This window comes from Heloderma suspectum, chromosome 14 (genome assembly GCF_057233095.1).
Source record: "Heloderma suspectum isolate Gila_16-S chromosome 14, 16-S_ref, whole genome shotgun sequence".
In the NCBI taxonomy this organism is placed as follows: Eukaryota; Metazoa; Chordata; class Lepidosauria; order Squamata; family Helodermatidae; genus Heloderma; species Heloderma suspectum.
In genome coordinates, this window is record NC_139471.1 from 23,856,225 (window position 1) to 23,881,360 (window position 25,136).

The window sequence follows — 25,136 nt, forward strand, 5'->3', positions numbered from 1 at the left end:
GTTGGAATACAACTCCCATCATCCCTGGCCACTGACCATGCTGGCTATGGCTGGTGGGGGTTGTGGTTCTACAGCACCTGAAGGGTCATGGGCTCCTCACCCTGCTTTTGGGAGAGAGTTCTATAAATGGGGGCCACCAGCCAAAGGCCCCTGGATTAGGGCTGTGCATCGCTTTGGTGCCGAATCTGAATACAGAAGCAAATCGTGCTGTTTTGGGGGTGCCTCGCTGAGATCGAAAGCATATCAGACCAGCACCAAGGCCGTCTGAAGCAAAGTGGGTCACCACTGAAGCGCCTCAGAGATTTGGAGCTATTGTGATGCCTTCTGAAGCCCAGACGGCCTGTCTCCAAAATGTATCAGCTTGTGGAAGATCAGGGAGGGGGAGGGGAGGGGGGGAGCTTTGGAGAAAGACAATTCTAGTTGCCAAATTAGGGCTGAACGTAACCCAGCAGCAGTCAGTGACAGTGGTGGAGAGCGGGGGGAACACTGTATATATTGGAGATCAGCCTGTACTTGTTTCACTATGTGAGAGAGAGCTGGTTAGAGTTGGTTAGTTGGCAAGATCTGTGTGGTGTGTGCATGTCTGTTGTACTGCAGCTTTGTTCTTCTTTCCTACCCAGCCCTTCTCAATTCAACTATTCCCTTTCTTTTCTAGATTCTTTATTTAAAAAACCAGAAACATTAAAAAAGTACTTTAGTTCTTTCCTTGTTCTTTGGCGCCGCACCCCAGCCCTTCTCAATTCAGCCTTTCTTATTAGTTTTCCCTTTCTTTTTAGATTCTTTATAAACCAATTAAAAAATTTAGTTTCCTTCCTTGCCTTGTTCTCTGCCCCAGCCCGCCCTAGCTTCTCAAATCAACTATTTCTTAGTAGGTTTCCCTTTCTTTATAGAGTATATAAAAATATGTATTAATATAAAAGAGTACTTTCCTTGTTCTTGGCTCCCCCCCTTCTCATTTCCTGCATTCCTTCCCTTGAACTCTATATCTTTCCTCTAAAAAAATAAAAAAATAAAAATTTAAAACCCTTCTCTTTGCTTGTAGATCATTCTCTATTTGCTTTGCTTTTCCTCTTGTGCGTGCATGCTTGTGTTGTGGTCAAGCAAACAGTGTGTGGCAAAAGCACTACACACAAGTCCACATTTCAAAATACAGTGGGCAAAGCACTACACACATTAATATACATTATTTACATTTAATACTACACTGTGTGGCAAAACAAGCCCAATATGAGGAATCCTTGGGGTCTTGGCATTGGGGCTGCCCATTGCCCAGATTTCATGCACTTCTGTGCAACCAGTGAAAAGTTATAGCTCTTTGCTTTGAGAGTTTTTGTTAAAAAAAACACCGTAGCATGTAGCACAAACACTACCCTGCCAGCCTGTTTCCCAGGTCATGTGTATTCCATTCTGCCAAAGACAGCCTGAGGCCATCCACCGTGAAGCTGGACAGGAAAGTGGTACTAGGGGAGAGGGGTTGTTTGCACTTCAGAGGAACCTACAGCGGAGATTAGGGATAGTGACCTCCCCCTAATCGCTGCCTCCACGCCTAACTTCTCTGATTATTCCTTTATGTTTTTAAAAATAAAAAAATAAAAGGTTTATGAAACCTTTGAGTTTCTGATAACAGCACATCTCACCTGTGCCTAGCACAAAAACTACTGGGCCAAATTGTCTGAAATTTGGTAGGTGAAATCAACTTCATGGGGGCTGACAGGTCTCCACATTTCATGGATGTTTGTGGAAACAGTGAAAAGTTATAGTTCTTTGCATTGAGAGTTTTTGTTGAAAACATCAAATTTTACCTTCAGCTAGCACAAACACTATTGGGCCAAACTGCCTGAAATTTGGCAGGTGGAATCACCTCCATGGGGGTGGCCACGTCCCTGAAATTTAATGTATTTATCATGAACACTGAAAAGGTTATGGCTGTTTCTGTTTTCCAATGCAAGTCAATGGGAAAAGATAACATCCAAATAATTTGGATATCCAAAGTGAAATGGATTGGGTCCGAATTGCTCTGAAGCAAAGCGGGGCTCCTTTGGGAGGTCCAAATATGCATCCGAAGCAAAGAGGGAATCCGTGCACAGCCCTACCCTGGGTTATTATGAATGAAGTATTAGAGACCTAGTTCTAGATTTTTTTATGGCTGTTCTTTTATATCTTTAGCTAGTCCAGTGCAATTTGTTGTTCTGTACTGCATTTGATTGCACTTTATATTTCTAACTGTATGTATGGCATTTTAGTCTTTTAAGGGCACAATCCTATGCATGTTTAGACAGGAAAAAGTCCTGAAAGTCTGGGAATTATAGGACTTTTTCCTGTCTAAACATGCATAGGATTATGCCCTTAACTGTTTGCAAACCTCCAAGAGAACATTGGTTATATTGGGTGGATTAAAAATATAATGAATGAATGAATAAATAAATCATCATAATCATTATTATTAATACTACCTCTCCTACGAATATATTATTTGTAATATATATATATATATATATATATATAATTGGCTATTTATTTTAATAATACTGTTAATAACATTTATTTATTAGTAGTAAGAACATAGCAGGACGATGCTAACCACCCATCATCCAAGCCCTAAATAAATTGTCCAGAAAAGAGAATGAATAAAGGTTCATATAATAGCAATAACATAGTACGCTGATGCCAATAACAGCCCATCACCCGCGTTTCGAATAAACGCGCAAGCAAAGGCGATGAACAAACGGGAGAGCGGCGCCGCGGCGCGACCCCGCCAAGGCGGCCGCGCCGCGCTCGCCCCCGGCCGGCCGCAGCCCCGCGAGGGGGCGGCGAGGGCGGGCCGGTGCGCGGCCGCGCGCCCCCGGCGCACCTGCGCCCGCCGGCGTCCAGGTGGCGGGGCGGGGCCGCCGCGGCCGCCGCGCGCCCATTGGCCGGCCCGCGCGCCGGCTCCGCCCGGCCCGCGCCGCGCTGCCGCATCTGCCCTCCGCCGCCGCCCGCTGGAGCCGCCGCCGCTGCGATGCTCGGCCGGGCCGCCGGGAAGGATGAGCGCCGCCGCCCGCCTGCTGCTCGCGCTCCTGCCGCCCGTCGCCTCCTGCCTGCTGGCCGGCCCGAGCGGTAAGGGGAAGCGCGCCCGCGGCAGGGGCGCCCCCCGCCCCGCGCCCCCCCGGCCCTGCGGGCCCCCCCGGCGTCCCCCCTGCCCCTCCGTGGCGCCCCTCCTCGGCCCGGCCAGCCGCCCGCCCGCCCTTCTCCGGGCCCTTGGCTAATCCCCCCGCCCCTCTCCCTGGCCGGGGCTCTCTCCAGCTGCCCCCCCCACATACCTTGGCTCTTGGTTATGTGCCGGCATACTTCACTTCGGCCGTCCTGTTTATCTCTCCTTCTCCCTCCGCGCCTTTCCGGGCCCACCTCTCCTGAAGTCCTGGGCAGCCCCCCGCCCTTAGCCCTGACTTGCTTGGGGGCCTTCTCCCCCCCTTATTTATTCCCTGCCCCTGCTCTCCGTTGCCCCCCGCCGTTCTCTTGTGCTCCCTCCCCAGGTCCCTGCGACGCTTTCCTTTGTCAGGCCTCCCCCGCCTTAAAAAAACGCACCGTTTTAGCTTTCTTGCCCGTTCCCAGCCGTGCTTGTATTAGCGCTCCCCCCCCCCCCCGCCGCTCACAATCCTTCTTCTTCGCCTTGGCCGTGGATTTCCTATTTTCCCCGAAGTCAGCCCTCCTCCCCAAATCCTCCCTCATTCTGCGCTCTTCTTGGCGGAGCTCCTCTGTGAGCGTGAACCCCCCCCCCGTGACATCACCCAGAAGGACCTGCACGCGCACTGCTTGGAGGCCGCCCCCCTTCCTTCCCCTTTCCCCCTTTCTTTAAAAAACAACAGCAGAAGGCTGTTCTCGATGGACTTTTAAGGCGGGGGGGGGGGAGGCTATTTTGCAGGCTGGAGTCTTGCTTGGAACGAGGCCCCCTCTCCAGTGGTGGTCATTTTTAGTATGTAGTAGAATTTCGTAAGCATGTGTGTGTTGTTGAGACTGGAAAGAAATCAGTGTGGCCAGATGCAGTGCAACCCCTGATTTTAAGGATATTGCTGGGATATGCGCACTGTTGAAAATCCCTTTCTTTCTTTCTTTGGGCATCTCTATACCAGCCTAAAATCCTGCATTTAAAACGGGACTTTCTGCTTCCATTTGAAATGCAGGCTCACAACTGACCCCCTTCACACACGCTTCCTTTCTCCCCTCCCCCCCTTCTCACCGTTTCTGAGTCTTCCATTATCTTTCATTGATCTCACCCCTCTTCTCGCCCCTTTTACTCTTGCATTATCTGCGATCTATTTTTGCAGGATAAAAGCTCCTGTGAAGGAGTCCTTTCTTCCTTTTTTTCTGTTTACATGCAGGGTGATATTGCCTCTTGACTGACTTGGTGTTTCACCCACAGCTGTGCCCTTTCCCCCCCAAGCAGTCGTAGGATGAAATCCTGTGCATGTTTAGGCAGAAAACGGTGCTACACCTCTCAGGATCCCCTGTGGGGGCGTACTGGGAGCTGTAGGACTTTTTTTCTGTGCAAACACCCGTAGAGTTGCGCCCTTAAAGAAGCTGTCGACTGGCAGTCTTAGCTGCTCTGTTGGCACATCTAGCAGGTGGGGTTCAGGGGGTTAGAGGAGCGAATTGGTGAAAGTGCGACTGGCGTTGGTGTTGGAAAAGCAGGGAGCCCCCATCTTGGGGGAAAAAACCCCTTTAAAGCAGTGTTGAAGAGTGCAGTTGGACATTAGTTGGGATTTTCTCCCAGGGCTTCCAGTCAAGGTGGGGCCAGGGTTAGCAGGGGGCACAGCAGAAGCCGGAAGGCGTTGGCTGTGGCAGCACCAGGAGTGAGGGCACCACTTTGAAGAATGTGGGCGCAGAGAAAATGGGTCGCATCAGGGTGCTCCCCCCACCCCCATCCCCTGCGTGAGGTTTTTAAAGGGAGTAACGGAGGGAACACGGTTGGGGCTTTAGAGGGGTTTCTCTGGCTCGTGTGTGTTGTGGGGTGCCTTGGAGCAGATGCTTGGCTGTGGTAGACTTTTTTCCCCTGCCGCCCTCGCCCCCGCTTGTGAGAAGGAAAGGGAGCTCTGCCCTTCTAGATGCAGCAGGGGTGAGAGTGTGTGGTCTAATGGATAAATAAGCACTGAAAAGGGGTCATTTCTTTGCGCAAAAAGGCGAAATAGTGCTCATCTGTTTGTTTACACTTTGATCTTGCTATGGAAACTGACCGCTTTGTGCCAGGGCGCCTTTGCTGAAAATCTCACCATATGTCATCCCGCCCCCACGCACGGTTTCATGAACATTTTGCGGGGCTTGTTGTAAAAGCTCCATCTGCCTTATCTTAGCTCTTGCCCCAGTACAACCATGTACACACCCCCTGGTTAGGTAGCCACAAACCTGCCAGTGCAATAAATTACCCCAATACCTCTGAGAGCACAGAAAGGTTTAACTCATCCCCCCCGCCGCCGCCCTTTTACTTCTAGGACTGTGTAAGCCAGTTGTCCCTCAGATCTCTCGGACTACAGCCATGCCGTTGTATATCTGTATGAGTTGCTGATCTGGACGTACCTCCTGATACCCTGTGGAGCCTGCTTTGGTGGGTGGGTGTTCTGGGCTCATAAGAATTCATTAAATCATTACTGGCTGCTTTCTTGCCATGCACCAGTTCACGGTATGGAAACTATTGTGTAAGGCGGCCTCACTATTAATAAAGGATAAACGTTTGCCCTTCAGCTGTTTTGGTTTTGTTGACATAGAATCTGTGATTCTGTGACATCTTGTGCCATCTCTTACTTTCACCTGAGGAGCTGCTATTTTTGGAGAACTGCAGAGGGTCTTGGTTTCCCTTGGCCTGGCCAGGTAGAGAACCGGCAATGGTCCAGCCTTTTCATCTTCTGCAGCTTCGTTTTGGCCGCCTTAGTTGGCTACCTCGGCTGTGGCCTGGAGCGGTTAGGAGAGTTTTCTCAGGTCATTGGAGGCTGTGGTCCCAATCCCCTCCATCCCTGTGGCAGGAATGGCCAACAGGCCACTCTGTTCTCCAGACCAGCCTGCCCCAACCTGGAGAGCACTGGCTTGGGGAAGGCTCCTCCAGGTAATGCTCAGGTGTGGGGAGAGAGGTGGAAGTGTGTCTTGCTGTGCAAATAGATTTTGCTATTTGCAAATAATAGCAAAATCATTATTTTGCTATGAGACCCCATCATATTAGAATGTGGCATTCTTCTCCCAACAGCCGAGAAACCCTTACCCTTCCTTGAAATTGTGGGCGATTAAAGACGAATAAACCCGATAGGGCCCCTGAAACATGAACAAAACTGTCTCTAGGGTTTGCTTGTTGGCCGCCACTCAGCCCTCGCTGTCCTGGGGTCTCGGGATCTTCCTGAAAGGTGGTGGAAAGTTTCACTCCATGCTAACTTCCTTGAGGTTGTTTTTGTAGATAGATTTTGATTGCTGTTGGCTCTGCTGTGTCTTGGCCCCCGGGGCAGCCTAGTTGCTTATGGTTGCTGGAGAGGTTATTTGGGGTTTTGGCACTTTCCCTTGAGAGCCTTCTTTGGAGTGAGATGTCCCGAGAAGACAGCTGACTCAGCAGAGGTAGGTTTGGGCCATTTGGAGCCTCGGTGGAGTGGTGGAGCAGTTTCAAAGTCACTGCTGGCAGGACTCAGAGGAGAGGGGTTCTGCTCTGCTATTTTAAGCTAGCTAGGCAAGCAGGAATTAAATTGCTTGAATTGGCAGTGTGGTGAATGGCGTTGACTTGAACATGTTGGGGTGCATTTATGGTTGCATATCCTCCATGCTATAAAGACCTTGGAATTCTGTGCCAAGGAAAATGCCAATTCTGTGATTGGCGCTGGTTTTATGCGAATTTGGTTTGCTTTTTTTGCATAATATATTTGGCTTCTGCTATCCCGCATGAAGGGGCAGGAAAGGACATTACAAAGCCTACAAACCCTCTGAGCTCTCATCTTGCTTCTGCAGTTTTATTAGGAACTGCCCCCACATTTTCAGAATGATCTCTGCCACACTGAGGTCTGGGAATTTGCCATGTATTTATTTGCAATGAATGCAGAGACGCCATTTTGAAAACTCACTTCTCTTTATTTGTTTAATTTTTTGACATGTAGACAGTGCGATTATTTGGACTGCCTGTTCCAACCCCCCCCCCCCACATACACACACACACCAATTCTATAAATGACAAGTCAGGCTTTAAGAAACCAATATTTGTGTTCTCAGGGAGGTAAACAGGTATATCCTTCCTTAGCTCCAGGGCTTTGCAGCCTTGTCTATTTGGTGCAGAGCATATTTGAGGCACATCTCTTCCACACCCACTTAGAATCATAGAATAGTAGGGGTGGAAGGGGCCTATGAGACCATCGAGTCCAACCCCCTGCTCACTGCAGGAATCCAAGTCAGAGCATCCCCGACAGATGGCTGTCTTGAAGGCCTCCAGTGTGGGAGAGCCCACCACCGCCCTAGGGAATGGGTTCCATTGTCGTACTGCTCTAACAGTCAGGAGGTTTTTCCAGATGTTCAGCCAGAATCTGGCTTCCTGTAGTTTGAGCCCATTATTCTGTGTCCTGCTCTCTGGGAGGATCGAGAAGAGATCTTGGCCTTCCTCTCTGGGACAGCCTTTCAAGTATTTGCAGAGCGCTATCCTGTCTCCCTCAGTCTTCTCAAGGCTAAACATGCCCAGTTCTTTCAGGCTCTCCTCGTACGGCTTTGTTTCCAGTCCCCTGATCATCTTCGCTGCCCTCCTCTGAACCCTGACAACTTGTCTGCATCCTTCTTAAGTGTGGTGCCCAGGACTGGACACAGTACTCCTCCAGATGAGGCCTAACCAGTGCTGAGTAGAGGGGAACTAGTGTTTCATGGGATTCCTTCCATTTGCATAGCCTGTCCTGGAGTCAGAAGTGTGGATTTAAGGCTCAGTCAGGCCCCTGCTTCTGAAGGGACTTTGTTAGGATGAGGAGCTGAATCGCAAAAACTGCATGGTAGACTCTTTCCTGGATCGTACCACTTCAGAGGAAGGACTGTGTCTAAATGCTCCCTTCATTTTTAAAAATAACAACTTCCCTGCATGTAGAACGTTAGCTTATCGGCGGGGTGGGGGAGACTGTTCTTGCTCTCCTTGACATGATGTTTTTCTACCTTCAGGGTCTACCCTCCCCAACATAAGACAGCATTAAAACATGCAGTTTGAAATGGCACACTCTAGGAAGGACTCTACCATGCACGTTTTGTTGACAGCGTTTTCTCAGGCAAATGTAGACATTGCGAGTGGTTACTGCATGCACTGTTGGGAAGTATGTCCAAAAAAAGGAGCTGTTTTGGGTGGTAATCAAACACAGAGGTCCTGGCCTCGGAAGCTGAGCAGGGTCAGCCCTGGTTCGTACTTGGATGGGAGACCGCCTGGGAATCAGGCTTCCTGCACTGAGCAGGGGGTTGGACTTGAGGGTCTTGTAGGCCCCTTCCAACCCTATGATTCTATGCCTCCAAATCTAAACTGGCTTGAAGCTGGTTAGCCTGTTTAGTAATCTTTCCCCTTCCTGAAATTATTATTCCTTGGGAAGAGAGCTAAGGGTGTTGCTTTGGCAATTGCTCTAAAACTTTTAATCAGAATGACAATTTCCTTAATTTATGGCCAGAACGGATGACAAGTGGCTTAAAGAGGCAGTGTGGTGCAGCAGTTAGGCTGGTGGACAGACTGGGAAGACCCGGGCCACTCCAGCCATGAAGCTCACAGGGTGATTTCAGGCCAGGCCCACCTTACAGGGTTGCTGTGCTGATGAAATGCACAGGGGAGAACCGTGTGTCCTGTCCTGCACTCCTTGACAAAGGGCAGGTTACAAATGCCATACACTGAAAAATAAAAGAGATGCGAACATGCAAATCAGGAGCGGGGAGATAACAAATGTTTGGCAAAGGTAGTGCAGTCCACAAGGGAGAAGCAGCTGGGCCCACTCCATCCAACATGGCCCCTCCTTCAGTGTACACACATTCAGCTCCAGCCTTCTCCCACCTAGCCTGCTCCCAATGTGTTGGACTACAACTCCCAACATCCCCAGCCAGCCTAACAGCAGCCCTATGCTAGGAGACACTGACCGGCCCAGTGTGACCAAGTGAGCTTCAAGGCTGATGGGGGGACTTGAACTGGGGTCTCTCCAACCCTAATGGTAACACCACCTTCACATTCTCCCAGGTGGTGTCTCCATCCAGGCGCTGCCAGCAGTTGGGTTTTTATCATCTTCCTTGGGGCTCTTCTTTGGGCATGGTGCCCCTTCTTTGCCAGCGAAGCTTCCCTCGCATCTACCTTTGTGCCGACGCTGCACTGGTGAGGTGGCACATTTTGACATGCAGGTGCTCATCGTGACTGCCGCCTGGCCACGCCCCCAAAGGGAGTCCAAAGATTCTGGCAGTTGTGTTGATCTATATGAAGGAACCAGTTCTAGCCCTTTTGACCTCCACCAGGAGCAGCTCTTTTGTAAAGTGGATGGGTCTGAATTGCCCTCTCCAGACAAAGCCGCCTCTGAATCCTTTGCATTGCAACTGGGCGCAGTATATTGTTGCTGGGAAAATTCATTTTCCCCCAGCGCCTGTGAGGATTGCAGCTGAACCCAGAGGGAGCAGGGAAGTCTGGGGGTGGGGGCGGATGATGTCAGCATCCTTACGGATAAAGAAGTGCTGGGGCAGCGTCCCTGTGCTGTTTGGTGTCACTACACCACTGCGACACGGTGGGTGCAATGAAGGGGGCGTGTTCCTGGAGCCAAGGCCCTTGGTAATTTTGGGTTGCCCTGCAGCCATTTTGCAAGGAGGGAATGGTTTCAGGGTGGGGAGACGTGTGTTTCCTCCTGGGTGACCCAATCCACTGAATTGCGGCGCCATGACGGCAGGCGTGGGTGGCGTTGGATGCAGCTGGAGCAGGAGGGATGTATGTGAACCTTCTGGCCAATGCCGGGTCAGCAACGGCCACAGACGTGGTCGCCTTTGAGAACGCATCCCACAATCAGCACAGGCTGCTCTGTTTCAGGAGCTTGGGTGGTGGGTGGAAACGGCCACTGGCACACTGGCACATATCAGGCTCCGTGCTTGACGGAGCCTTATAAAATGGGTTTGATTTTTTTCATTTTTTAAAAAATGTACAAATATGTAAGGGACCAGAGAAGGCACTGTACTTAATGCCACAAAATAATGCAAAAATGTGGGTATCTGATACACAAAGCAAACAAGAAATGCACAAAGGCTTCCAAAGTGCAGAAAACCTTGTGCCGGTTTGTAGCCAAACTTGGGTACCATCGAATGAAGAAAAACTGGTAATTGCAAGGAAAGGTTCCCTTGTAAGAATGTGTTTCCTGATTTCATTTCTTTTGTTCTAATGCGTCTGGTCTCCATATTTGATAAACCGCAGTTCCAATTCAGCTCTTGAAAGATTAATTTCACAAGTTCTGCTCTTTCCCAAACTTTGTCCAGCTACTCTTTTTTAGATAGTTCCAAATCGGACTTCTGATATTTCCTAAAGAAAAGTTGATCAGGAACTAAAGGAGGCGTAGGTAGGGATTCTCAAGAAATTTGCCGCAGCCTCCAATGAGGCCAGATTCCCAAGAATCTGACCTGCAGAATCCACAGTGGATCAGCTCCAGTCACCTCTGAATCCTTCAGATTAGCTGCAGGGTGGCTCTCTGGCATTATAAAAGGCGTGATCGGCTGATGGTGGCAGCCATTAGCCTGTCATGGGAAACATATAGCTGTAATTGCTGTGTTTTACCCCATGTGCAGCTGTGAAGCACCTACTTCTATGTAAATTGCAGCTGTTTACCAAAGTAAGTGCTTTACAGCCACAAATAGTGTAAAATTACAGCTGTACTTTGCCTACAATAGGTTAATAGCAGCTGCTGTTAGCCTATTGTGCCTTTTATAATGCCGGAGAGCTGCCCTGCGGGATGGAGAGCTGCCCTGCGGGATGTGCCGGGGCTCCAGGGAAATCCCCAGGGAAATCCGTGGGGGCCCAAGCAGCCTGGATTTCCCCATGGCAGCCCCCACCCCCAGACCAGACATGGGGGGTGTTGGCCCAACCATAGGCATAGAAGACCGATTATTGTGGAGGGAGTATAGCTGTCAAAAGAGCAGCTTTCCCCAACCTGGTGCCCTCCAGATGTATTGGACTGCAACTCCCATCATTCCCAGCCAGCATGGCCAGGAATGCTGGGAGTTACAGTAGCAAACCTCTGGAGGATACCAGGTTGGGGAAAACTTCAGTGGAATTTTGGCTGGGGGAATAGGCTTCCCAGGTATATCTGATGTGGTTCAGAGCTCAGTCTCCTAGTGGCTATGAGCTCCTCAGCTCAAGTCTCTATCTATCTATCTATCTATCTATCTATCTATCTATCTATCTATCTATCTCATTTGTATACCACCCAATAGCTGGAGCTCTCTGGGCAGTTCACAAAAATTAAAATCAAAGAGCACATAATAAAACAATACAAAATATATAACACATTAAAACCACAGTAAACAATACAACCAGAATAAAACCAGAATAAGACCTAGCAGCAATGCAAGGATTTAAAATACAGATTTAAAACAGCAAAGCTAAAAGTCTAGAAAGCTAAAATGTTAAAATGCCTGGGAAAATAAAAAGGTCTTCACCTGGCGCCGGAAAGAATACAATGTAGGTGCCAAGTGAACCTCACTAGGGAGCTCATTCCACAGCCGGGATGCCACAGCAGAAAAGGCCCTCCTAGTAGCCACCTGCCTCACTTCCTTTGGCAGGGGCTCATGGAAAAGGGATGATCTCAAGGTCCGGGCAGGCACATATGGGAGGAGGCGGTCCTTCAGGTAACCTGGCCCCAAGTCGTTAAGGGCTTTGAATGTTAATCAAAGCCCTTAATTTGCACTCTGAATCGGGCCTGGAAATGGACTGGCAGCCAGTGCAGCTGGAAAAGTACTGGCGTAATATGAGCTCGCTGGCCAGTCCCTGTTAACAGTCTTGCTGCCCTATTTTGGACCAGCTGAAGTTTCAGGACCGTTTTCAAAGGCAGCCCCACGTATAACGCCTTGCAGTAATCCAGACGAGAAGTGATCAGAGCTGGATAACTGCAGCTAGGCTCTCTCTGCGTAGCTGGTTTACCAGCCTAAGCTGATGACAAGTGCTCTGTGCCACTGAGATCAGCTGTGCCTCAAGTGACAGTTCTGAGTCCAAGAGCACCCCTAAACGACGAACGTGATCCTTTAGGGGGAGTGCAACCCCCTCCAGAACAGGTTGAATATCACCTAGCCGGGCAGACGAACCATCCACTAACAGCACCTCCGTCTTGTCTGGATTGAGTTTCAGTTTATTGGCCCTCATCCAGACCATCACTGTGCCCAGGCACTGGTTCAGAACAGCCACTGCCTCACCTGTGTTTGATGAGAAAGAGCGGTAGAGCTGGGTGTCATCCGCATATTGATGGCACCTCAGCCCACACCTCCGGATAACCTCCACCAGTGGCTTCATGTAGATGTTAAACAGTGTGGGGGATAAAATAGAGCCCTGTGGAACCCCATGGCACAATTGCCATGGCACAGAGCAATAATCCCCCAGCACCACCTTCTGGAATCGGCCATCCAAGTAGGACCGGAACCACTGCAGTGCAGTGCCTCCAACTCCCAGCCCAGACAACCTATCCAGAAGGATACCATGGTTGATGGTATCGAAAGCCGTGGAGAGGTCCAGGAGAATCAACAGGGTCACATTCCCCCTGTCCCTTTCCCGGCAGAGGTCATCCCACAGGGCGACCAAGGCAGTTTCCGTTCCAAAACCAGGCCTGAAGCCCGACTGAAATGGATCTAGATCATCTGTTTCATTCAAGAGTGCCTGGGGAGGTCCTGCAACCACCCGCTGAAGCACCTTGCCCAGGAAGGGGATGTTGGCCACCGGCCTATAATTGTTAACATCTTCTGGTACCAGGTCAGGCTTTTTCAGGATTGGTCTGATTACTGTCTCTTTTAAAGCGGCTGGCACCACTCCCTCTCTCAAGGAGGAATTTACAGCCTCCTGGACCCAGCTGGACATCCCTCCTCATTTGATGTAATAAGCCATGAAGGGCTAATGTCGAGCACACAAGTGGTCGATCGGACTTGGCCAAGCACCTTGTCCGCATCCTCAGGCCTCAGTAACTGAAACTCATCCAATAAAACTGGACCAGACGGTGCTCTGAACACCTCCACCAATGGAACTGCATTAATCGTGGTGTCCAATTCATGGTGAATCTGAGAGGCTTTGTCTTCAGAGTGCTGTGCAAACTTGTCACAGAGTGCAACCGAGGGTTCCACCGCCTCTCTCCCTGGCCCAGAATGTAACAAGCTGTGAACCACTCGGAAAAGCTCCGCTGGATGACACCGAGAACATGCAATGCTGGTGGAAAAGAACTGTCTCTTTGCCCCCCTCACCGCCACAGAGCAGGCTCGACAGCGGGCTCTTATCTGTGGTCGGTCAGACTGGGCACGCGTTTCCCTCCACCTGCGCTCTAGCCGTCTCCCCTCTTGCTTCATTGCCCTCAGCTCGGGTGTGTGCCAAGGAGCTGGCCGGGCTCTGCTCAGAGGGAGAGGGCGCTTGGGCGCGATCATGCCAAGTGCCCGAGTCATCTCTGCATCCCACAGAGCGACCTGGGCTTCGACAGGAGCACCAGCCATACCAGCAGGAAAATCCCCCAGAGCCCTCTGGAATCCATCGGAATCCATTAGCCTCCGGGGGCGGACCATTGTAATAGGTCCCCCACCCTTGCAGAGGGGAAAGGCTGCCCAGAGTCTCAACCTCAGCAGGAAGTGATCTGACCATGACAAGGGGACATACGTTAATTCCCCCACCACCCTCCTGCCCAGTTGAGAAAAACAGTTCTAGCGTGTGTCCTTTTACGTGTGTTGGGCCGATGACATGTTTGGCAGCCCCATGGTTGTCATGAAGTCATGAGCTGCCCCAGATACAGCGGCCTTGGCATGGAAGTGGAGATCCCTGAGGACCATCATCCTAGGGGTCCTCAAGACCAAGTCCGAGACCACCTCCCTCAGCTCAGTCAGGGAGTCTGATGGGCAGCGGTGTGGGCAGTACACCAACAGAATCCCTAATCTGTCCCAGGTACCCAACACAAGGTACAAGCACTCAAGATATGCACTTGAATGAGCAGGAAGCCTAGAGAGGGAGATGAATTCCTATAGACCACAGCAACCCCCCCTCCCCCACCCTCCAGTCCATGTTGGTGCTGCACTGAGTACCCAGGAGGGCACAGCTGCGTTCCCCCACCCAGGTCGCGGTAGTACATACTAGGTCAGCCCCCTCATCCACAATCAAATCATGGATGAGGGAGATTTTATTTTGGGCCAACCTGGCATTCAGCAGCAGCACCACCAGACCCAAGGGCAAGCCGGTAAGGCTGCCAGGGACCATCTGGTTGGGGGAAGAACCAAAAGAGGGGACAGCTGTAAGGTGTCCCTAGGCCCTGAACTCGCCAGGTGAAGTCACTACCTTCCCTTCTCCGTCTGTAATACGGACCTAATACTGGCCTACCTTACTGGGCTGTTGTGAAGATCGCTGAGTGTTTTAAAGCACCCCATATGGAATGTAAAGCACTGTGTTTTTATTCGGCCAGCTGCTGCTTGAGACAGCGCTGGTCTAGATGGAGAAAGTGAAAGTTCTCATGCATAAGGAAACGGGACAGATGTTTTGAACATCAAGAGTTGCCAAACCTGCTTTTCCTGAAAACATTTTGCAGGAGGCTAAAGGTTTACAGCCACAGAGATACCTCCCAGCCTCACATGTGATCAATACTGAGAACAAGGAAAATGTAGCATTATTATTATTTTTAATGGCTGCAATTCAGATTTTGGCTTTCCGCTTGCCTCTCTCCTGCTTAACTCTGATCACCTGGCTAAGTGCGATGGGGCGGAACAGCTGCTGTCATTCCAGAAACAAAGAGTAAAGCACATCCATCGAGAAAACGAACAGACACTTCCACAGGTGTTGTGGGAACTGGGTAAAGTTAGAAGAAAACCCTAAATCGTGTGTGTTTTAAGCCACTATGGGGGCATATTTTTCCAGGTCTTTTATGAGAGACAGGCTCTCTTCATTACAGGGCAAAGATCCTAGGCACGTTTACTGAGAAGTCAGCCACGCTGCGTTCAGTGGGATTTGCTCCCGTAGAAGCGTGCACACGATTGCTACAAAAGATAAATGAAATGCAAAGAAGGTAAACACAGAAGATAACTTGTCACGTTTTGAAAGCTGGGGATGATGGGAGTTGCAGTCCAACCTATCTGGAGGACACCAGATTGTGGGAGGGAGGCTGCCTCACAGAATGTCAGGGCGCAATCCTAAGCATGTCTAGACAGAAAAAAGTCCTACAACTCCTGGCTGGGGAATGCTGGGAGCTGTAGGACTTTTTTCCGTCTAAACATGCATAGGATTGCACCCTTATAGTCTCTTGTGGCACCTTAAAGCAGCACTTGGGGCAAGTGATAGGTGTGAAATTGTGGCTCAGGAAGATGGATCTAGAAGTGCAGAACGAGGGTGCTTCTAAGCACATGCACAACCCAGGAGTGTGTTGCTGGTACCAGAATGGGAGTTTGCACAGACATCCTTTCACATGCAAATCTGCTCCTGCTCTCCTCCCCCTCCCCTTCGTTTCAGCCTAATTTAGGAAGGAAGAAAGGGCTTTTTTGTGTTGCTTTGGTGATCTCAGAAACCTACCTGTAGATCTTGAGCTAACTTCTGTTCCTCCCTGCTTTAAAACTAACAAACTTATTATGGTATTGGTTTCCATGGGCCAGAGCTTTCTAACATGCTCCAGTCCACAAAAATATCCGATGCAAAACCTTTGTCAGTCTTTAAGGGGCTGCGATAGTTTTGTTTTTGATGCTATTGGCTTAATGTGGCTACCCCTCTGGAAATTTTAAAAAAGCATTAAGTTATTATCCACCTCTCCCTCCCCACTTCCATGGAGGTGTGGCAAGGGAATCATTTGGGGGTGGAGGAAGAAGTGGGTGTAGTCACCTGGTGGGTTTGCCTGACTTCATGATATCTTTGATGTACACAGCTTGGTGAGTTAAGAATAAAAACTTCCTCCAAGGAAGGCTTGGAAAGTGGCAGCAAGGGAGAGGGCCTTCTCAGTGGTGGCCTCCCAATTCTAGAGCGATCTCTTCAGTGAGGCCCACCTGGTACCAACATTGTCATCTTTTCAGCACCAGGTTAAGACCTTCCTCTTCTCTCAGGCATTTGGCAGCACATGGTTTTTATAGAATGTACAATATTGTATTTTTTTAATCTCTGTAAACCACCCAGAGAGCTTTGGCTATTGGGCAGTACAGCAGTATAATAAATGAAATGAAAGAATAATATTGAGGAAGGGACTGGCTGGAAAGAAAAAAAGTTTATGTGCTGTGTGTCGATTTCTAATTTCAAATTGACTTATGTTTCATCCATAGGTGACATTGACAAGGGCTATATAAGGTTTCCCTATTGCCAGGGGCATTATTAAGCCTGGGCTGATCCCCCCCCCCATCTATTCTCTAAAGCCCTGGATCTATTCCACAGAGCCCTGAGTGTCTGTTGATGCAAATGGGAATTTTTTCTCAACTTAATTACCATGCAGGGGCAATTTTCAAGACAGATTGTAGTTGGGCAAGGACTTGCCCCTTCCCACATGCTGCAGGTCTTCCGCTGCCTGGTAATTAAACTTAGAAAAACAACTTTTTTCCATTGGTTTGGGATGATCTAGGTCACGGTGCAAATTATCTGCAAATTTTATTGTATTTGAAGCTATTTGCCTCCTATGAAACGTAGTAGAACTTATTTCTACATTTGCAAAAGTAGATTTGCCTTAACATATGCAGTTGTTATGCGGATTTGTGTCCTGCGGGCCTGGCCCCCCACATCTTTTAAGTGCCTAGCAACACTCCTGCCTCCTCCTAACCATCTGAAGCAGCCATAAATGACTATTTCACAGAGAAGGAGCTCCCTCCAGTAGCATTCATTTTATGTTTGTCATGTTTTGACAAATGTGTGGTGAAGGAAAGCTGAGAGTCAAAGAGCTTCTGTTTTAGCTTCTATTCTCCCTTCACACACACACACACACACACACACACACACACACCATCTCTCAACACCTTCTTTGTAGCTCTGTCAAATGCCAGCTCTTCTTGAATAATCCCTTAAGCAGGTTAAGGAGTTGCCGCTCCTGGAGTTATGCCTATCACTGTTTCAAAAACTGGTTCTAATCTGGAGTAGAGGGTTAGCGTCCTGTTGTTCTCAAGGGGCTGAGCATCCTGTGTTTCAAGGGCATATTCTTAATCCCAGAAAGGGGCAGCACATTTTTTAATGTCTTGGCGAGGTTGTGTTGGCTAACAATCTTTTGAGAAGGGCTTGGAGAACTGTTCTGAGGACCGGCTGTGATAAACGACTTTTGTGTGGATGGATATTCAACATTTTGTCATCTACAGAAGAGAGTGAAAATCACTTCTACTATTTTGGTTGGTTGGTTTAAACCAATCTTTGGAAAGCTGGTTTACACACACACACACACACACACACACCTGCCACCATTCAGCCATGTTTCTTGCCTGCTTTACATAACAATGAAGTGATAAAATACAAAGTACTTGAACGGTCATATATGCACAACATTGGACACAGTGCCACCCTGCCCTTCTAAGGAGTTTGGGTTTGTAAACATGAGGGTTATCCCACTTCTTGCAGCTAGGGATGCTGGAGAAATTTGAGACAGTTGCTGTTTCCCGCCTCCCAGATGAGCAGAGCACAGCAGAGGAAGCTGCTCCAGCTGGTCTAGGGACTACAGAAGCAAGCAAGCTCCCAGAGAGCGAGTGACCAGAGCGAGTGAACAGGGGGAGCAAACAGGAGTTGGCCAGGGGAGTTTGGCCGGGGAGGTCGGCTATTAAATAAGGATGGCAAAATTATAACAGATGACAAAGAAAAGGCAGAGATACTCAATTCCTACTTTGGCTCAGTCTTCTCCCACAGGAGGGTCTGTGACCCCCCTGGCCAAGGTTAAGTACAGGCTGAAGGGGCAGGATTGCAGCTTGAGATCAATAGGCATATGGTCAAGGAACACCTAAGTACTTTGAATGAGTTCAAATCTCCAGGGCCAGATGAACTGCATCCTAGAGTCATAAAGGAACTGGCAGAAGAGCTGTCAGAGCCACTGTCTATTCTCTTTGAGAAATCATGGCAGATGGGTGAAGTGCCAGATAACTGGAGGAGGACTAATGTTGTCCCCATCTTCAACAAGGGCGAAAAGGAGGAACCTGGGAACTACAGACCAGTCAGTCTGACATCAGTCCCTGGGACAATTTTGGAGCAGATTATCAAGCAATCCATCTGTAAGCACCTTGAGAACAATGCAGTGATTACTCAAAGCCAACATGGATTTGTCAAGAACAATTCCTGCCAGACGAATCTGATCTCATGTTTTGATCAGGTACTCTCCCTTGTGGACTGTGGGAGTGCTGTGGACATCATATACCTCGACTTCAGCAAAGCTTTCGACAAAGTGCCCCATGATATCCTGATGAGCAAACTAGCTCAAAGTGGGCTAGATGAAACAACGATCCAGTGGATCCACAGTTGGCTACAGAATGGGACTCAAAGGGTGCTTATCAATGGGACCTTCTCAAACTGGGGAGAGGTAATGAGTCTGGTACCGCAGGACTCAGTCCTGGGCCCACTGCTCTTCCACATTTTTATTAATGACTTGGAGGAGGAGGTGCAGGGAATGCTGATCAAATTTGCAGATGACACCAAATTGGGCAGGATAGCTAATACCCTGGAAGACAGAAACACAATTCAAAGTGATTTTGATAGACTGGAGCGCTGGGCAGAAAACAACAGAATGACATTTAATAGGGATAAATGCCAAGTTCTGCACCTAGGAAAAAGAAACCAAATGCACAGAAGATGGGGGATATGTGACTCAACAACACTACAAGCGAGAAGGATCTTGGAATTGTTGTCGATCACAAGCTGAATATGAGCCAACCATGTGATGTGGCTGTAAAAAAGGGAAATGCTCTTTTGGGCTGCATTAATAGAAGTATAGCTTCCAAATCCTGGGAAATACTAGTTCCCCTCTACTCAGCACTGGTTAGGCCTCATCTGGAGTACTGTGTCCAGTTCTGAGCACCACACTTTAAGAAGGATGCAGACAAGCTGGAGAGGGTTCAGAGGAGGGCAACGAAGATGATCAGGGGACTGGAAACAAAGCCCTATGAAGAGAGACTGAAGGAACTGGGCATGTTTAGCCTTGAGAAGAGAAGACTGAGGGGAGAGAGGATAGCGCTTTTCAAGTACTTGAAAGGCTGTCACAGAGAGGAGGGCCAGGATCTCTTCTCGATCATACCTGAGTGCAGGACACGGAATCATGGGCTCAAGTGACAGGAAGCCAGATTCCGGCTGAACATCAGGAAAAACTTCCTGACTGTCAGAGCAATATGACAATGGGACCCATTACCTGGGGCGGTGCTGGGCTCTCCCACACTTGAGGCATTCAAGACGAGGCTAGACAGCCATCTGTTGGGGATGTTCTGACTTGGATTCCTGCATTGAACAATGGGGTTGGACTTGATGGCCTTGTAGGCCCCTTCCAACCCTACTATTCTGTGATTCTATGATTTTATGATACGGACTAAAATGAGCTTGAATTTCTAAGAATCCGACCTGAGGAATCTGCTGCATATTGGCCCCCTCAGGCCACATTGAGTCTGTCATAGAATCATGGAATAGTAGGGTTGGAAGGGGCCTATGAGACCATCGAGTCCAACCTCCTGCTCAATGCAGGAATCCAAGTCAGAGCATCGATTTTGTCGACTTTCAGGTCTTCTTCTTTTCTTTTCCAAAATTCACGGAAATTTATTTGTAGGAAAATACACACGTCTCTGCTGAGACTGGTAAATATACGTGGGTACAAGTTGAATGGAATGGGCGACAGTATGCTAAACGTTACGTACTAATGTAAATTACATAAACTGTTGCAAACCCTCTTGTAGGATTATTTGTGTATTTTTCCGCAAAACGAAGAAAACAGTTCAAATCCATCTGTGAATGGACAGTGGAATGAATGACACCATGCAATCTATGAAACACATGCAGGCCAGATTTCACAAAACCCAGACATCCCTACTTGCAACAACCCTGCAAGGCAGATGAAGCTGAGTGTTTTGCCAGAACCTCTGCACGTGTTTTGCAGCAATTGCAGATTTGAACTTTGGTCCCTCCCCGTTCGGAGTCTGTGCTCGCTGCTGCTGCTGTCGTGGTGCTGAGATCCGCTCTCCCTTTCTCTGGCAAGACTTCTAGAAGCACAGCTAGATCCCCAAATCTCTTCGTTTTCTGCACAAAACCCTCCTGCCTTCTCCCTACTCTTCTGCCGCCGCCGCCGCTCCTCTTCACTTTCTCCCCCACTCCTCCTCTCTTGCTCGTCGCCCAGCCTCATCCCTCCCTGGCTGTTGTGCCATGCTCTGTCTCTCCGGCCCCATGGCTCCCTCTTCTCACTCTCTCCCGCACAGGAGGCGATTCATTTACAAGGGAACGCAGGTGGGCGGTGGTGAGTGGTCTGAGCATCTGCCAGAGGGGGGTCAGGCTAGATCCTGGCATGGTGCGGGGGAGGCCAGGGCCCGGCTTCCTACTGGCACCCTGCGTGGAGGAGGAGGCTGGCTCGTGCCCCGGCGTGAATCACCCAATGGCAGCTTCTTGGTTGGACTAGTGGCATCAGCGGCCTGGCTCCCCGTTGTCTCTGGGCGCTGTTTTCCTCTTCTGCCCGTCATCTCTTCCTGCACCGCTCACCCCTCTCTGCTGGTCTCTGTGATTCTTTAGGCATGTTTTGGCGCCTCGGAGGTCAAGGCAGCCACAGCGGCTGTGACCTTTGCTGCTCTGACGGCTCCCGAGACAACGGTGCTTGTGGGAGCAGCCGGCCAGGGATGGGGCCAGCGTTCCCACATGCCCAACCTTGGGAGGCCCTGTTTTCCCTTGGTGCACCCTGTTTTGATTTGTGAAGAGGAGAGTTCCCTGTTTACAGGGTGGGGGGTGATCTGGTCCTTATCTTTTCGGCAGCAGCGGACTGAAGTACTCTCTGTTTTGCAGTCTGTAAATGTTGTTCAGTCGTTCAGTCGTGTCCGACTCTTCGTGACCCCATGGACCATAGCACGCCAGGCCTTCCTGTCCTGCGCTCTCTCCCGGAGTGTGCTCAAGTTCATATTCATTGCATCGGTGATGCTATCTAGCCATCTCATCCTCTGCCGTCCCCTTCTCCTTTTGCCTTCCATCTTTCCCAGCATCAGGGTCTTTTCCAGGGAGATTTCTCTTCGCATTAGGTGGCCAAAATATTTCAGCTTCAGCTTCAGTATCTGTCCTTCCAATGAGCGCTCAGGGTTGATTTCTTTAGGATGGACTGATTTGACCTCCTTGCAGTCCAGGGGACTCGAAGAGTCTTCTCCAGCACCACAGTTCGAAAGCATCAATTCTTCGGCGCTCAGCCTTCCTTATAGTCCAGCTCTCACAGCCATACATTACTACTGGGAAAACCATAGCTTTGATTAGATGGACCTTTGTCGGCAAGGTGATGTCTGAAGTATATTAATACTGCCCTCTCCATAGGGCTGGATCTCCTATAACTGGGTTTCAGACACTGTTTCAGCCCAAGGGTCAATCCCGTTTTGGGGAAGCTTTGGGGGGCTACATCCTAGTGGTGGGTGGGGCTGAAGACAAAAGGGGGAGAGGCAAAATACTGCCCTACTTTATCTTAAAGTCCTTCCTGCCAATAACTCAGCCTTCGGAGTGGCATTTTGGCCTTTTAGAATGGGGAAAAAACTGGACAAAAGCTGGGAAACCACCAAGTAGTAGGTGGCCATGGGAAGGGGTGGGGCTTTCCACAGAGTTGGTCCCCGCTCTAGAATAATCGCCCACGTCTGTGGTTCTCTGTCCACCTTCTTCTCCAACTGCTTTGCTGGCACAGGAGCGTGAGGGCCGTCAGAAAGCGGAAAGGGGAAGGAAGGTGATGAATTGTGTGTGGGGAACCTGTGACCTTTCACTGGGTGGCGGGGAGAGCCCCTTTCCTTGATCCCCTCACCCAGGCACAACATATGGGAATAGGGCTGCTTTCTCTTTCTTTAGCAAAGGCCTCTTCTGTGCCACAGCCCTTCAAGTGCGAGAAGCCAGAGACTTGGTTTGCTGCCAGCCCAGGAGCAGTGTGAGATCTGATGGGCTTAAATTACAGGGGGATAGATTTCGGTTGACCATTAGGAGAAACCCCTTGACAGAAAGAACACTTCAAAAATGGAACCAAAGGCCTTGAGGGGTGGTGGGCGAGTAACTGGCTTCATGTTGGTTTAGTTCTAGGTATCTTTTCAGGATACGTTGGGGGAAGACAGGGGTTTAGTGTCTAGCTTACAGTTTATTCCCAGCCCCTGCAAAGCTGGATTGTTAAGAGAATGGTGCATATTTTCCTGGCTTCCGTTCATGTGCTGCTGATGCTATTTGACATTAGTGATTCGGAGGGGAGGGACCAACTTGAAATATTTGCTGCTCTCCATGTGAAATGAACGGAACGGGTTGTGGCTGCTTCTTTTGAACTGACGATACCGCCGTGGAGGTGTGTGTGTTACCGTAATGTTTTACATTATGCACTGCTGGTTGTTCTTTGGATTTTTTGCTTGGATAGGCTACCGAATTCAAAATGTTGTCAAAAGCTGGGTTATAGCTTTTTTCTGTCTAAATATGCATAGGTCTGAGACTTTAGATTTCTGATTAAGACCCTCCAATTCCAGCAGGCATTTAATCTTTAATCTGTTGCTTGATTATTAATTTTATTGCCAGCTCCTCAGTGTTTTCATATTTTTAAAATGTTTTTAATGTTGAATATTGTACGCTTTTGATACTTTTATTCTTGTATTTTTGTTGCTGCTGCTTTTTGACTTTATGACTGTAAACCGCCCCAAGGGCTTTGGCCAGTTGGGCGGTGAACAAATCTAATACACAAACAAACAAACACATAAAATATGACCGATGTTGTGCATCCCGAAACACGACTGTTAGCTCTTTAGCAACGCGGAAAGGGACTTCCCAGATCCATACTGCAAGCAAGATGTGGGGTGCTGAGGTTTGGGGCCTTCTATAAGGCCTGATTCTGCAAGCAAAATGGCCTTTGTGGGCCCAATCCGGCATTGCGGTGAGTAAGACATGCACAAGAGCAGGGATGCGCCCCTCTCGGGGTGCTGCCTTGCAAGCTTGTGGCCGAGAAGCTCAGTTCTCAAGACTGTGAGCAGCTAGTGTGGTTCTGTCACAGCGTCATCCATTTTACTCTCATCTCTGGCATGAAAACCAGACAGACAGGCCCCTGCCCACAGTCAGCTTACAATTTAAAGTCCGCCAGGAGAAACAAAGGTAGGAAGAGACGGATGTAAACAAACACCGCTGTAGATGGGGAAGGACTGCAAGGTTAAGAAGCTTGGGGATCGCGTAAGGGGGGCTTCTGGACCAGCTAACAGACCTCTCGTGGCTTGCCTGTACCTGCGCTGAACACAAGGGGGGATCTTTGCCTCTCCAGGGTGTGGTGAATCCCTTCCTCCGGTTTCCCCAGAGCAGCCACAAGCACGTCCGGCGAGACGATCCTCCCTGCGCTGCTGTCAGCCGGATTGCCCGCTCCAGATAATTTCCCCCTATTAGAATCAGCAAAGCCTTCCTGGATTTCAAACAGCTGCTACTGTACGGGGCCAGTCAGTGGGATGCGGTTCTGTCTCAGTTCTGATAAGGAGAAGAGAAAAGAGCGCACACAAGTCTGGCAATGGGACATGCGACTCTTCCTGGTTGAGGCTGCCTCCATCCGTGGGGGAGGGCGTGCTGGGGACAAGGGGCGAGCAGAAGTGTAGCGAGGGCCAGATCTTGGGGCCAAAGTCCGGAGCTCCCTCAAAATGGCCATCTAGAGAGTGGCAAGTGATTGCGGCAGTGGCAAACAGGCCTGGCACCCTCTCCTGGCCCAGCATAGGCAGGAAGGGGCCATCCAAGGCATCCTTTCTCCCTATTTTTAAAACCTATTAGAGTTGGGGACAGCCAACCGGACAAGCACATGGTTAGAAATGCCCATTTTATTATTCTCACTTTAAAAATACGTTAGACTTCTTCTACAAGTAAACAATGCTTCCTCCCTAGTCAATTTTGTTTTGCGCCAGGGTCACAGGAGCCTACTCTGTTTTATTCCTTTTTTTCCTCCATGAAATTTTATTTTATTTTAAAACAAAGTTAACAAAATAAAGGCCACAGAAAGAAGTACATAATAATAAATCAAGATCACTAAAGATACATGGGAATTCGCTAGTTATAATTCTTAGATTGCCAACTGTTTGATAACTCTTTTATTTTAAGGGAATTCTCTGAGCATGTGCAGTTTAAAATGCAAAACTGCACATGTTCAGAGTATTTTTTTAAAATCAGAGTTGGCAAACAGTTTTGCGTTGTTTCTTTGCTCTAATGTACCAGGGATTTAGAAGCTGCTTGAGGTCATGGGGTGGCGGGGAGAAGATAAATGTTTGATGGAGGAGAAGGCTCTCAGTGGCTACTCGTCCGGCTAGCTGTACAGTGGAGCCTGGTGGCTCCGATGTCAGTGGGGTGGTGAATCTGCTCCCGGTTTCAGAAGCACTTTGGAGAGCTCCTTTAGAGTTCTGACTGGAACCCAGAGCAGATTCACCACCCCACTGACATTGGAGTCACCGGCCTCCACTGTAACTATGTGATGCCTCCAGCATCAGAGGCAGCGTGCCTATGTACGCCAGTTGCTGGGAACATGGGTGGTAGGGTGCTGTTGCCCTCGTGTCCTGCTTGTGGGCTTCTCTGGGCAGCTGGTTGGCCGCCGTGTGAACCAGATGGACCTGTGGTCTGATCCAGCAGGGCTCTCCTTACGCTGGCTGTGCGCTTCACACCTCGAATTACACACATGGCCATCTGAAGCGCCCCCCCGGCCGTGGTCTGCCATTGCCTAGCTGTGCTGCCGAGGCTGAAGGCATCCACGTGTTCTCCAGCTGGAGCACAAACAGCGTCATGAGTCTAAGCAAATATTGAACCAGCTGAACATGAAGGAGATGTTGGGGGCCTTCGCTTCCCCGGCACAGCTGTGCCTCAGCCCACGCTGCGA

General features: G+C 49.4%; 1 protein-coding gene across 2 annotated transcripts in view; it reads left to right on the forward strand.

Moving 5' to 3' along the window:
• The first annotated feature begins 2,980 nt into the window (after positions 1 to 2,980).
• NPDC1 (neural proliferation, differentiation and control 1) overlaps positions 2,981 to 25,136 on the forward strand; it is a 57,671-nt gene continuing 35,515 nt past the window's right edge. For both annotated transcript variants that reach the window (XM_084821084.1, XM_084821085.1), the window contains exon 1: positions 2,981 to 3,096. In XM_084821084.1, coding sequence (XP_084677210.1) covers positions 3,024 to 3,096 — 73 coding nt within the window. In that variant the 5' untranslated portion in view covers positions 2,981 to 3,023. The remainder of the gene's footprint in view (positions 3,097 to 25,136) is intronic.